The sequence below is a fragment of the Cloeon dipterum genome, chromosome 2 (assembly GCF_949628265.1).
Source record: "Cloeon dipterum chromosome 2, ieCloDipt1.1, whole genome shotgun sequence".
Taxonomy (NCBI): Eukaryota; Metazoa; Arthropoda; class Insecta; order Ephemeroptera; family Baetidae; genus Cloeon; species Cloeon dipterum.
In genome coordinates, this window is record NC_088787.1 from 17,960,763 (window position 1) to 17,975,846 (window position 15,084).

The 15,084-nt window shown below is 43.0% G+C and overlaps 1 protein-coding gene across 1 annotated transcript in view; it reads right to left on the bottom strand.

Annotated features, from left to right (window-relative positions):
* Nlg3 (Neuroligin 3) overlaps window positions 1-15,084 on the bottom strand; it is a 51,126-nt gene that overhangs the window by 21,732 nt on the left and 14,310 nt on the right. The window contains exons 2-3 of the mRNA XM_065478001.1: window positions 13,646-13,801; window positions 8,797-8,994 (exon numbers count right to left, since the gene is read on the bottom strand). Of these exons, the coding sequence (XP_065334073.1) occupies window positions 8,797-8,994; window positions 13,646-13,801 (354 nt within the window). The remainder of the gene's footprint in view (window positions 1-8,796; window positions 8,995-13,645; window positions 13,802-15,084) is intronic.

Below are 15,084 nucleotides of genomic sequence, written 5' to 3' on the forward strand. Positions count from 1 at the left end.
CACCTCTTGCATTTCAAGTGAATACAAATTCGACGACGCTTTTCGAGATTCACTATTGAGAATTGTAGACAAGAAGACATTTTACAATTTATTATTTTGTTATCAAATACCAGGCTGTTTATTTAAATTTGCAATAGAGATCAATTCAATTTCGAACTAGTTATCTTTTGAGGTGTAACTAGAAATGGAGCAATTTTATCCTACATAGGAAAAATACGGATGTGTACAAATCATGTTAAAATCGATCTTTTTATATGCGAGAGTTACTTTCTTCAAGTTGCCAATATCCTGTATATCGTTGGCAAAAACAATTCACCGACACAATGGAAGATACGTATTGGGACATTTGAGATGCGGGCTCTCGGAGAGCATCGTCGTCGGCAGTAAAAATTGCTCTTCACCTCTCGTGCGCCAGATTTATTGATTCCTTGATGGGGTGTGTATGTGCCGCCTGGTAATGAATAATGGAACAAAGAGATCGCGCGCATCTTTTCAGCTCGCGGCGCCTGCTGCCTCCACTTGGGTGCAGGCGAGCAAATAAATTGGTTCCTCGGCACAATATGCGCTTCCACGGGAAATCGGAGCAGCCGTCTAATTATGTGGCGGCGCAGGCTGCTCTTGGTGAGAAGGTGTGCGAATAATCTCTGCCGCTACACGGCTTCGCGCCGAATGGAAACGCGCCTCATGCCTGCCTGCCAGATCGAAATCTGGCCCCGTCGCTTGCCTTGGGGGAATTGGAAAATTGAAACTGAAAGGAAAGATTTCAATATGCCGCGGGCAGGACGGAACGGAAATCGAAGTGAATAATCGCTCGCGACTTTCTCGCACGTGTCACATTTTAATGGAGGCACAACATGCTCGTGCACGCCAAATGAAAGCTGATGCGGCCCGTCTAATTGCTCCTTTGACCTTTTTGCAATGTGACAAACGTGAATTATCGACGAACCGAATGTTTATGGTCTGTGCATTTTTCAAAACGGCGCAGCCGACATTGTTAATTATGCAACCGGCATTGTACCCGACACCCGAGTGACAAGAGCAAATTAATTTGATTTTTCCAAACACGCCATACCATGCAGAGAGTAATATGCGGCGATAAATAGGTTTGTCGCTGTGAATGAAATATACAGCCAATTCAATAAACGTCTGTCTGGGAACCAGCATTGCGAGTGTATGTGGGCCATTGTGTGGTGAGTATGGAAAAGAACTTTAATCAATTTGCCTGATATACGCGTGCAATTTTTTGTTCGTAATCAAATTAGGTATGACGTTATTGCAAAAATGTATGGTTCGTTTACTGAGTTGCAGAGAGAGAGAGAGAGAGAGAGAGAGAGAGAGAGAGAGAGAGAGAGAGAGAGAGAAAATCAATGTAAAAATAAATTATGGATAGGGATATCAGCCGCGATTTTTAAGGCGGCGGCTGGCGGGACCAGCTTAGCCGTATTTTTTGCCCGGCGGCGGCTGACAATATTTTTAACGTGAAGTTTGATAGTACTTAACGCCCTGAAGGGCCGGAAGGCTTTTTTCTCCCGCACTTTTTACCCTTTTTCACCGGCGGCTGGCGTATGGCTGGCGCAGCTTAGCCAGATTCATGCCGGCTGGCGGCTGCCCACATGACCCAAAATTTGCCTGCTGGTGCGGCTGACTGAGACGGTTAGCTAATAGTGAAAATTCTATGAGGAAAATTGTGTATGTATTTCTTTCTTACAATTAATCTATGAATGTTTATTTTCCAGTTCGTTTTCAGACAATATTTTGCCCTCCAATTAGTCAAAGTAAACATGCAGACTTAATTAAAAATTGCGCTGGCAGGAAAAAAATCATATAATAATTTTTCTGATCATTTCAGCGCTTGCTGGAATGGTTTTTGATATGGATATATTTTCATTACTCTCTGACTGTGTCTAACTAGGAAACCAGTCACAGCTAGTTTTTTAAAACTTCAATCAGGATTTTTTTTTATGAAATCAAATCTGCCCCGAATTACAAAGATTCCAGGAATTTTTTGCCATGAGCAAAAACGTCCGCAAATTGGATCACCGAGGGTCAACAATAGAGAGCAAAAAATGTCTTAAATATTACGCTTCAAGTGCCAGATAACAGATTCAACCTTTTCGAGAGCTGTTCAGTAGGCCTGCTCGAGTATGTGTGTTTTGAGGCACAAAAAAGTATTTTCCATTTTCCTGCAAATATGCGCCATCCAGATTTGATAGCGATACGAAAGCCAGCTTGTGCAATCCAATTATGTCAGCTCGTCTAGAAAACAGCCAACTATCTGCTCAGCTGGGTGAAATTAATTACAGAGAAACTCGTTAGACGCGGAAGCATTCAACAAACGTGATCAGTAAACAAGTCGGCGCAAAAACATGTAGCGCGAGTGCGGCCCGAAATAAACGCGAGCAAGAAACGCGCCTGCGAGATTTGGATGAATAATTAGTGCAGGGCAAATAGAGCTAATGGCAAGTCGCATCAGTGGGAGCGGGCGTTTGCATAATGGAACGCGAAAGCAGCGACTTGGCCGGCCGAAAGTCAACAAACAAGTGAAGAGGCGGCTCCGCCCTGCCAGCGCCGCCGCCGCCGCTCAGTTATGTCCCTGCGGAAATCAAGTGCGACTGTTGTTCAACAACATTAGTGCGCTGGTGCATGCCAATTATAATTACAGTTATTGTACAAGCGGCCCGAGAGTTGTTGTCATCTGATAACTCCGTTTTATTTGGTCGATGCGGATTTGTTTGCTGGCAAATTGGCCCGATTTGAAATGTCGTCCCTGCGCGCAGAGTGTTGATCGAAGCTACGCAAACAGATTAGACGGATCGACGAGACAAAGACCAGACGGGCTCGACGCAGGACGTGATTTAATTTGTATTTACATTTAGGACGGTGCACCTTTTGTGCCACACCCCATTGTTTGGGGTAAATTGGATACGGCTGTTTGGATTCCCGGGTTGACACGGAGCCGTAATCGACACGTAAAGCGGGAAAAGCTTTAAAAGGTAACAAACATCTGATTAGGATTTAAAATGGGAGGATAAAGTCTACTTTATTTGACATATTAACTCAAATCCTGCGTCGAAAAATTGAACCATACTGAGGATAAGTTTATGTAAAATTTACTAATTTGATGCCACCAGACTGAAATCAGTTGAAAATAATCTAAGATTGTACTCAGCTATTACATGGTTGAACTTAAAAGACCGAAAATTTAGAAAATTTTGCATCGTTGGCTTTAACAAGTGGTTCATTGAGTCTATTTGTTCCTGGAATTATCAACAATGCGCAATAATGAAATTTTGCACAATTTCTCATATAAACTAATCGGCTTATTGTCAATGATTTTTCGCTTGATTTCAATTCCTATCGTCGCGATCTATCCCACACAGTGTGCGAAATATGAGGCAAATTTCCCTTCTAGGAAAATAAATAATAAATAGTGAGGAAGCACGCTGCTTTATTCGAATGCAAGCCCGATTTTCTCGCAAATTTAATTTTTAGAGTGTATTTCAACTAAAATGTTGAAAGGACTTTTCCAAAATTTTTCTGTACAGCCTTATTGAGAATTGCTAGAGTTTTATTCCAGTTAAACCCGCTCGATAGAGCTCACAAAAATATAGCATCAAATTTTGATCATGATGATAAAAGAGAAACAAAATGATACCAATTTAGAGAGTTTTCAGACCCACGAGAAATACGCACAAATTAGCTTTTTACCCGAGAGAAAAGAAATATTCCGCGAATTAAGCCGCCCCCTAAAAAGCAATTATCCTACTTTAACGTCATTTCAGAATAGAATGGTGTTTGTGCTCTTTTATTCAGCGCATGCTGAGATATAGCTCAGATAATGGATTTTTTACTCTCCGTTCAAATTTATTCAAACACTGCTCTACTGCATCAAACACGAGCACAAAGAATCAGTAGAGTGCTTATATGGTATAGCTTTTAAATTTCAAAACTGGGTCAACATTTCAATGCAAACGAATAAAAACACTCCCTCCGTTCTCATGAGCTACTCGTAACATATTAAATTACACTCCTCTGCATGCTTGTTTTCACTGCAACACGCAAAAAATTGTAGGAATCGATCAACTGGAAACTATTTGCATTGAAAATGTAAATATACATATACAATCCCGTTTCAATCACTAGGAAATGCAGCTCTTTTTCCCCGGAATAATGAGTCCACAATCCGGGGACAAATGCGAAGTGTTGCGCAGAACTAACAAGCTCTCTGCTGTAACACCGGCACAACGATAAGAGAGCGTGATTCCATTTGTGGACACAGTCGCAGTTTTTCTTCCGGGCTTTAATTTCAAAGCAAAACTATCCGGTATCGACTAGACCGATACACGAGCCGCAGCTGAAGGATCGAAACGACCACGGCTCGGTAACGGCAGTAATACTTTGTGATCCATTTATATATATAAAAAAATCCGTGCACGATCGTGTCCACTGTACAGTTTGTGCATGTATTTATGTGTGTGCGTCCATTAAGCACGGCGGACCGTAATCTTTTTATTTACACGCTGCTGACATATAATTAAAAAAAGCGCTGAATGCAAACGGATTAAGTAAGTCCATTCATGTCGTTCTGCACACCGCCATGTTGTTTGTTAATTGAGTTTTATCTGACAAATCACGCTGCAAACCTCGAAGCACATGTACAAAAAAGGGATGTGAAAAACAGTTCCAAATAATGAAGATTTGAGATGGTAAATAAAATGAGAGAATCGGCGGATGGCGATCACACGAGTTCAAGTTTCTCTCTATATTGAAGACATCAAGCCAGCGGCAAAAAACATGCAATTCTACTTCACGTATTGTTCATAAAGAACTGCAATCTGGGCTTCCTTGAAAGATATGGTCGGGGAATACTTGCAATCGTGCAAAAAAGTTTTTATAAAGAAGTTGGAAGGGACAAAGAAAATCGGAACTTGTTGAACTATATACAGAAGATGGGACCTTGTATGATGAGCAAGCATATCGAACACTTTGAAAGTGACGTCAATATTTTTTTAGATTCTATATAGATCGCTTGAATTAACATGCAATTTATCAATTGGCAACACAAATTGATCTCAGGCTTTTGGTGGAATAAATTAAATCTAAAGTAGTGTTACAGTGAACGCCTGTCGGCCTAGGCAACCTGCAGTGCAAGTCCTTGGCCTCCCCATGTGCCCCATCTTTGCAATCGCTCTCAATACCATTTTATAAAGTGACAAGTTAAGGTTGTAATATATTTAAAAATCAGAAGAAATATGGATATCTTGGTGGCACGCGTTTATCATCCAGTATAATTCCTTTTGGTGTAATAAAGAAAAATGTTACGGTGTTCGTACCTATATTTTCAGGCGAGTGTATGTCTTCCTTCGAATCCCAATAAGAATAAATTTCCACATTTAATGACATTTTCAGTGGATTTAAAGATATTTTAAGCACCATTCAGTAAAGTTTATTTGATGTCTGTGATGCGTTCAGTGCAACGAAAAACACTCGCTTTGAAACTAAAGTATACTGTGTATTTCCATTGAATGGATAAAGAAAATTAGCGCAATTATTTATAGCACTCCATCCTCCATCCCTTGTTTGTTTCACATCCCCGCACATCGACTACATCGTGTGTTTCATGGACACACAATAGCGTGTTTGTATACACGTATGTGGTGCAAAGCGGAGTGGCAAGTAATTAATACATTGGAATCACGTTGTGCCTTTTTGCGTCTAATGCGTCGCACGAAATGGGATTACGGTTGGACAGAAAAATAGCTTTTTATTTCATTTTTATTATAAAATGCTTTTATTTGGCCTGCAGCAATATCTCCCGTGATAGCGGCGACTCAAATTATATTTCATTTATTCCGACCTCTCGCTGGCTGCCTGCACGTTCTGCCGAGCGCAATGTTATTCGGAAAAAAGCAAGAGACTCTTAGCGTAGCGATTCATCACGTTTCCTGGGTAATTTATGGATCTCCTCCGCCGAGTAGTAGGATGCTTTACAAAGGGGCGGAAAACTTTTGAGCAAAAATAAATTATTCACCGCTGCTAATTAAAAGGGATTCGAGAAGTCGGTTGGGCGAAGGAAAAAATCGGCGTAACAGTCTCTTCGCATAATCAAATTTGCTCTGCATTTAAGAGACTTCGTCAGCAAAGGCGCTTCTGAATGACAAAAAAGCCAATGATTCTCGAGCGATTCTGTCTGCGGGGAAATTGAGATTCTTGGCCGGGCTGCTGCTTCATTAGCCCAAGTACCTGTTACACAAGTTTAATTACGGACTGCTCAGCTCCACGCAGAACAGAGACAATTTTGGACCGCTTGCAAAAAATTGGAGGCGAGAGGAAATTTAATTTTCACAGACTGATATTAAATTTTTTGCCCAGCAACAGAAGCCACCGGGAATATCGCGGACGACAAGTTTTTCCGAATTGTGCAAGTCGATTTTTTGCGCGTGGCAGGCGCGGAGACGCGATGAATGCTTTTGCAAGTATTTACATTTATTTCACCATACTTGGGCGGACGCGCAGCCGGAGCACTCCACATCTTTCTTCCGTTATGTAAAGCCTCTTATCAGAAACAAGAGCAGAATTAATTAAATTTTCCCCAGATTTACTCACTCTCTTTCGCTTTCAACATTGCTCTTCGTGCGCGCAGCTAGCGGAGGGAAAGTAATGAATATTCTGAAAATATACGGCCCAGGCAGAATGCGGTGCGAGCGCTTACTTTGTTTTTATCCACACAGCACCCAACATTGTTGCCGGGTGAACACATATTTTGTCCTAATTAAAATTCACTTGTTCCCCCTCTTGAATTTATGTTTTATCTTGGCACAGTGTTATACGTAAATGTAAAACAAAAACAACAACGGCGCGCCACGGGACAGACCATTCTGCCGAAACTTTGTGTATTTGCCTTTTCTGCAGCAGTTCAAAGGCTGACTCGTTTGATCCCGGGTCTTTTCGGTGGAATATATAGCGAAAGATTGAATCCGAGCGTGTGTGTATGTACTATCAGACGCGCTTCAGATCGAATAATAAACCAAATGTGATTATTTGTGAGCTCAGCTGGAAAGGTTTCCCAATCAAATCAAGCTCACGCCCACTCGCACGGAAAAGTTTGATACATATTCGATTTGGTAGCAGTCTAGAGAGGAAATTTTATCTGCCTGGGTATGTCAGCAGAAAATTGAGCCTCATCCAGCTGCTATGCTCAAGTTTTAACTTGCTGTTTGGATCGGCAATTTAAGCACGCACGCAGTTCCCGCCGACATTCGATAATTGAAAAATTGCCAATTACAGTCCTCTTTCCGGCCGAATGTTTGGCTTTTCTTGCTCCTCTTTCTCGCACGTCGTGAAATCTCGTTTAGAGAGAGACTGGAGCGACTCCTTTTCACTTCGCACGACGATCGGGGACAGGGGAAAGATGAACAGCTCTTTTGGTCTGCGGAATTTCCCCAAGGACGGGGATTGTTTTCCGAGTTAAGGTGGAAATAAAATTCGAGCGGAATTTATGTGCCAGCCAAGTGTGTACGTAATTTTGTAATATCCTTGGGGATGGTAACACATCGCATCTCGATTTTTGGACGCGGAAAAAGCAGGCCAGAAGGGTATGTCGCGCCTTCAGAGAATACTGCATGTGGAACGGGGCGCATGTGTGCGCCAAGCAGCATATATATACATATGTACATTACAGTCGCGAGGTGTGTGTTTGTGTGGTTGATATAATGCTGCAATGTGTACGTGAGTGCTTTGCTATGTTATCTCCATATGTGATTTGTAAATTGAACACAATTGTAAAATAAACAAATGATTTGTTTCCATTGTTCCGCGATATACCGATAGATAATGCCTCTTTTCATGTGATTCAGTGCTGCAAAGAGCTTAACGCGTTTTATCGCGATTCGAACTGTGTTTTTGTAATTAAAAAGAAATAAACTGAACCACTGGGAGATCTTTCCAATAAAATGTTTGCACAGACGCATTTCTAACACTGCGGCTTTTTCGCCAGCGTCCAGTGCGCCACGATCGTCAAATTTGAACGACTCTTCTTTGTCAACAGAGTTTCTTTGCAAGGGGGTGTGCTCCAAACAGATCCAATCTTTTTGTATGGGGATTATGCGAGTCATTCTGTTCCTTTGCATGGAGCTTATATAGGCTCAAAAAGGGCAAACGACCCCCGTTCCATTGCCTCTAGTCCATTTCTATTGCTTTTTTGTTCTCGTGTGATGTTTTTATTGTGTTGAACCATGAATAAGCGAGTAACCAAATCCCTCGTTATAAGTTTCGTTATTTTTTATTGCAAATATTGAAGGAGATATTCTGGAAAAGCACGTAACAATTTCAACGAGTAAATATTTTTCAATAAAGGAAAACGGTTGCTCTTTCAAAGAATTAAGAAAAAAATGAAGTTGAATAGGTTTGTTGTAAAAATTATAATAAGGGATCAGATTTTTGGCTCTGAAACGACCAAAAATAGCGATAGACTCTATTGTGGAGCAAGCTTACAAAATATTGCGGTTCGTATTGTAAATGATCCAATGGCTCATTAAAAAGGTCTAATTGGGATTGTTATTTTCTGGAAAGTATGAACGTTTTCCTCATTAAATGAGTGCTTTTGACAGTTTAAATATTCCCTCTGCTAAATTCGCACCGGCCCAGAATTTATATTGGACCATTTTCCATCAGCAGATTCTCTTCTTTCCCATTGATCGTGCGAAATTGCTGCTGGCCCCGATTTCCGGCAATGCGAAAGGGGCGGCCGAGTGAAATGCGGACCAATTGAGAGAGAGATAGGCGTAATGTACTCACCATCGGGAATCGCACTGGATGTCATTAGGAGGTTGATGCACGCGGCCCCGGTGCTTTGCCCGACGATGGTGACGTTGGTGGGGTCGCCGCCGAAGGCCGCAATGTTCTCCTTCACCCAATGGAGAGCCGCAATTTGGTCCATGAGGCCGTAGTTGGCCGGCGTTCTCATAAACCTGTCAGTGTTGGCGTTCAAGAAGCCTGGAAACAATAAAAGTGCAGGAATTCAGAATCTCCGGCTCGCATGGGTGGTGGTCTGCCCGTCGAGGCAAGAAAACAGCTCAGCGCCCGCCTTTCATACTAAATCTCAGGCAATATATTTTGCGCGCGCGGCTTATATTGTATGTACACACACAGCACTTTGTAGGCGCAGCGAGCGGCCCAGACTTTTGTGTGTGCAATATCATGCGGTGGGGGTTGGCCACGCTTTGTGCCCAGCGTCCAAAGAGCGAAAAGAGCAGAGCAAAGACCGGCCCACCGCCCTCAACGCTCTCCTTTAAAGCAATCAATTACGCCGAGTTTATCTTTATCTTGGAAATATACGCGCAGGCGATATCCTTAAACTTGCCGGAGCGAGTGTGCGGCACCGTGTTGATTTTGGGCCCGAATCTCGCAGCCTGCACGCGCTCCGTGCTGTGTTGTGTGTGTGTACTGTACACTCTGCCTCGACGGCTCAGACATACTCACTCAACGAGCTGCCAGATGATTAACGCAGAGCCGCTTTCGAGAGAGGGGATGATTTGCACAAAGCCGAAATTAATTTTCGCATTTAATCCGGCCGCTTGCTTTCTTTCATTCTTTCTAGCCTGCGCGCTGACGACTTGATTGCACGCCGCAGAGAACAAAACAAGCCACCTCATATTGGCCTCCTTACTTCTCATTCGCCCGGCGTGCTGCGGAGCGGGTAATTTTATCAAAAGAAGCCGAGTGCCTCTGCCTACTTGGCCCGGAGAGAAATTTCCTGAATGCGGTGCACATCTCGCCTAAATTAGGGTGTTATATTCAGTGCGTGCAGTAGATACCGAAATCCATCAGTTTCGACACAAAGACCGACGAGCCGGTAAGAAGGTGGAGTTTCTAGGTTCAATTTTACTCCTTTGAAGTCCTAAACAGACGCCGGCTAATCGAGATACAAAACTTTCTTAATTATTTTTAATAAGTTTCCGCTCGTTGAGAACAAAATGCAATTCAATTAATTCAATCCTTTCCAAATTAGTATTCTTGTCGGGCTGAGAAACTTAGACAGCCATTTTATATTTTATCTTATCTTTTCAACTATCATAGGAGCAACTCGTGCAATTTTAAGCCTTTAGAACCATATTATTGGTTAAAAACTGCTAGATTCGTCTATATTAACTTAACTTCTTGCTAAATCATTAATTTGGTTTTGATTCAAGATTTCAAGCCAATTTTGTCATTTTTATGAAAAATATTTTAAAGCAAAGAATAAAAATGTGCGAAATTAAGCTCATGTAAATCGATAATAAAAACGTTGGTTAATTATCTAGAAAACCGACAAAACTGGCTTTATTGCACTGTAAAAGAGGTTAAAAATAGTTTACTATTTTCATGGAAAAATTGATTATCCCAGCACGATTCATTTCTGATTTACTAACTCGTTGAGAAACCATTGAAAAATATATTTTCCTTTGCAGCAAACGCCTGTATTTTGCATTATTCTCTCTCCACTGGCTTGCCCGGACGGCGAACTCACTCGTCGCGTCCTAGTTAGAGAACAGCACATACAGCGCTTGAGAACGACCATTTCTCCATTCCTCACCCCAACCATCTACTAATAAAGTATATTATATCTTCCATACGTATATACATTTAGAGCACATTCAGCATTGTTTGTTTGCTTTTTTATTTAAATGCCTAACGAAACATTAACATAAAATTGCAACTACATGTAAGATAAAAAACAATAAATAAAGCAAATTTCGCTCTGGTTTCGCACATAAATGTCCTGACTATCTCATTAAAAAATTTGTTTCCAGTTTCGCAATGCAGAAGTGACTGAAAAAAGGAGAACAAGTTTCATAAAAATAAATGAGAATTAATTACAATTTCGCAGCCTACGTACTAAAAGTAACCGCCGTGGAGTGAAATGTTAATTTTCTCGTTGCTACACATAGAGCGAGCTACAATTATTTTTAACAGCACGCGCTGGTAAGAACGCACACTCCTAAAATTAGCCAGACGCTTTTCTACGGTATAAGGATAAGCCTAATTACAGCAAATGGAATGTTTTTCAAAAGCCGGAATGCCCGACGAAAGCAGTCTGCCGCTGCTGGGCTTGGTGCCGTGTGTGCTAATAAAATCAGCTTTCGGGGCGAAAAAGGAGAGTTGGCAGCTCGCAGTTTCATCATCAGGCATTTGCGCACGGCTGTTTTTCTTTAGTAAAAAGCTTAGTCGGCCAACGGACGCCGGGCTTAGTACCTGTTATCCCGCCTAAAACCCAGCAAGCAAGCATTCGGTCGGCCTGCAAAGGCGGCAAGCTGCTGCCCCGTTCTCCCTGAACCCCCTGCCCCGGCGGCAAGGCTCTCTTTCGAGGCGGCTGCAGTGCAGGAAGAAAGAAGCAGCCAGACCGGCGCAGCGAGAGAGCAAAAAAGGTGCAATTTGCGCGCAAAATGAGCCGTATTACAGCCCATCGAGCTGAACTCTAACAAAAGTAGTCGTGCCACACACACACACACACACAACGCCGAGGAAATCGAGTCTCTGGGGGGCTGCAAAATTGGTTGCCTTGGTCGGGCGGGAGGGCTGGGCCGACGCGGGGGAAGCCCGAGCCGGGCGCGTATGCGAGTTTGGCCCACTTTCACGTCGCGCACACCCTCGAGGACAGTGCGTGCAAAAAATAAAAGATGGAGCCAAATTATTTATCGCCACTTGATCTTTCGATGTGAACTTTCAGCGGGTGCAAGATTAATGACTCACTCGTGTGATGCTGTCGTTAAAAATGCGCGCCCGACGAGCGCGCCCGTTGAGAATCTGATCATGTGCAGTTGACAGAGTGGAACAATGAGATAATGGCCCGGATATTATTTGCAAGATTAATAAACGCGTCAGCGGCCGTTGTTACGCGCCCCCGAGCGAGAATGTATTGTGATGCCGGCGGTGATTTGACGGAATAAGCGTTTTCCTCCGCCCATTCATCACCGACAACAATAAAAATTGAAAAAGGACGGCTGCCGAGATTATACCTACGCTTTTCGGCAGACAGATTTGCGCTCGCTGGAAAAAATGGTCACCGCCGGCGAAAATCCTCTTCCCTTTCCAAAGCTGCGGCGGCGCCTGATGTTTTAGACGTAGGCAACCAGATCGCACGAGAGCCGTGCGGATTGCATAACTGCCACCGGTTCCAAGTGGCGGCGATAACTCGATTCATGGGCTATCGGGAACGGCTTTTATTTTCACCCGCTACAACGGTAATTAATGATAATGGGCAATAATAAACGGGGCAATTAGTCACGGCACACGAGCGTGTAGTCGGACGAATGTCACCAAAATGATTGATGGCCAGTCTCCGACACTGATGACTGAGCGGAAGTTTTGAATTCCGTTCACTCGGATTTCCATGCTTTCTATTTGCATAATTCTTTTTTGAAGATTTCTCCTTGCAAATCTCTTTTACGCACACATCACGAAAATTTAATTATTTTGTTTTCTGAAACGCCAAAATGTTCGGCAAAAATCATGTAAATAGTAACAAAGCGGGAAATAATTGATGATTGCTATCTGAACGTTTTATTTTCAAGTAAATCGTATCCGTATTTCTGTTTGTGCAAGAAATGTCTCCTAAATTTAAATATTACGCTGCTCTCCTTGAAAAATGTTTTGCTCTCGCCAAAACCAATTTTTTTAGAAACACTTTAAATCAGGAAACAATACATTTTGCCTTGTTTTTAGCTTCATAATTCTTCATGAGGAAAAATCGCAGTCCTAAATGAAAATTAAAGAAAAGAATAGAATCTTTTATTCTGTGGAAACTCTCATTAGAAAAATAACAAATTTTGTTCTAAGACAACTAACAAATCTGCCTTTAAAATAAAATAAAATGCAGACAACTTTTAAGTTACTATATCGTTAGATATATTCTTGTGCTATATTTGTCATACCTTTTTCAAAAAAAGTTGCAAAGCTCTACAGCAAAGTAAATGTTAAGCCACATAGTCTGCAAGAAATATTATGAAAGTTCACTCTTGCCACGAAGAAAAATGAAGAAATAATTTGAGTCATTGAATTTAATAAATTAGACTTTTAAAGCAAAGTTCACGTTGGAATTTTTCCCTGAACACCTGAAGCAGCCAGTTATAAAGTTTGTGAGTTACATGGCAACATATCAAGATTTGCTCTCCGCATTTAGAATGCAATTCTGCTTTTTGTTGTATGTGGAATACAGTTCGTTATAATAAGAACTGAGCATTACAAGTTTGCAAAGCTCTGCCGCGAATTTCAATACGAGGAGAATCAAGCAAAGCGCGTTAGGCCGGAGCAACAAACTTGCCCCTTCATAATTTAGACTGCTCCCCCTGCTGCAGCAGTATCAGCAGCGAACGGAAAGCCGTTTGTGATGCAAACTTTTGAAAAGTTAACTCTCTGGGAGAGCTGTCAAGAAAACGCAAATACCCACCACTCTCTAAAGAGCGGCGACGCTTAAAACAAACACTGTACGCACGCAGATGGTAGACGCTCGATGGCCGGGAGGCGAGTTATTTTCTCAAAATCGAAAGGCCATGCAGAGAAACGGGAGGAAAAGAATTTAAACAAGGAGCAGTGAGAAAGGCGGTCGCTTTTGAGTGTGGCTGCCCCCGAGGGAGGTCGTCGTCGGGGGGTGTTGAAAAAGACTCACCGAGAATGCCGAGTCGATAGTTGATGGTGACGAAGACGACCCCACCGTAGCTGGCGAGCACGGAGCCATCGTAAGGGTTGCCCGAATTCCACTCGAAAGACTCGCCGTGGATGTAGACCATCACTGGGTATTTGCCTTCGGCCTCTCTTCCTCCAGCTGAAACAGGCGGGCATATAAATTATTACTGCACTGCACTCTTGTTTGCCGAGACTGATGTATGGCGGGCGGGTGGGCGCCTCTCTGCTTTCTGCCACCCGGCCGCCCGCTGCCCGGCCGGCCGGCCGGCAATAAAAAGCGGACGCGCTCGAGGGTCACTCGCGCGCACATCTCAACAGATTATCCGGCCGGAAAGGCAGCGGGCGGCGGGCGAAATGACACACGGACAAACCGCAGCAATGCCCGAAATGAATCGGCGATCGGAAGTGAAAAGATCGCCTCGCCGCATGATGTCTGGCCTTGTCAAATTTGTTGCCAACGCCGGCGCGAGGAAATAAATTGACGCAATTTCGCTGCAGCTGCTCCTTTCAAAGGAGAAACGTCTGCAAAAGGCCAGGAATGCTTTTGACGAGACGACTGCTTGGTATGCAACCTGCGCTTCTTCTTACAGGTAGCAAGCCAGCCGGCCGAATGTTTGCTTTCTCTCGTGGCGCAGCACCGGGTCACCTGGCTTGTTTAAATGCCCCCGCGAAATGCAATATGGACGCGTGTGAAGTGGGCAAAATCCTGGCGAACAGATTGCCACAGGCTTTAAGTGATGCTAATCGCGCAGCCCAGGCTTCCCAGAGCGCTTAGTCGAAATTAATTAACAGTCCTGTGGATAGGAGGAACCCGTGCGACGCTTTCGGCCCGTGCCGAATGGAGAACCTCAAAATTTGCATACCAAATATCATTTTATAACAAGGTAAGGACGCGCTTATCAGCAGGCAGAGCATAAATCTATTTAGGGCCATAACCAGCGGTAAATCGCCCGGTGTCCATATTCACAGCCAGAATTGTATTATTGCACGGTGTCAGCACGAACCTTTGGTTTGCTTATTTTAGTCTCTATCTCCAAGGAACGGCGTTTGTTTAGAGAGTGAAATGCACATTTTGATCGAACACGACAGAGATGATACTAATCCATATTTACCATTTGTATAATCTTGCAACGGATCTTTCCGTGATAATTGTTCGATCGGATTACACGACTCAACGCGTCACTGAGCATTAACTGATCATGTTCTCCACGGAAACTCACGTAGAGACGAGCTGGCAAAGTTACGCCCCTAATTCGCAAGGTGATAACACGACATTAACCCAATTATATTGCTTGCTATGCTCAATTAGCAGAGCTGTTGGAAAGTGCTCTGATAGACATGAAGGTTCGGGCAACATTTTCCTTATCCTCTTTGCCAGTCGAAAGTGGTATATGTGCATAGGTATTTTCAAGTGATCCATAA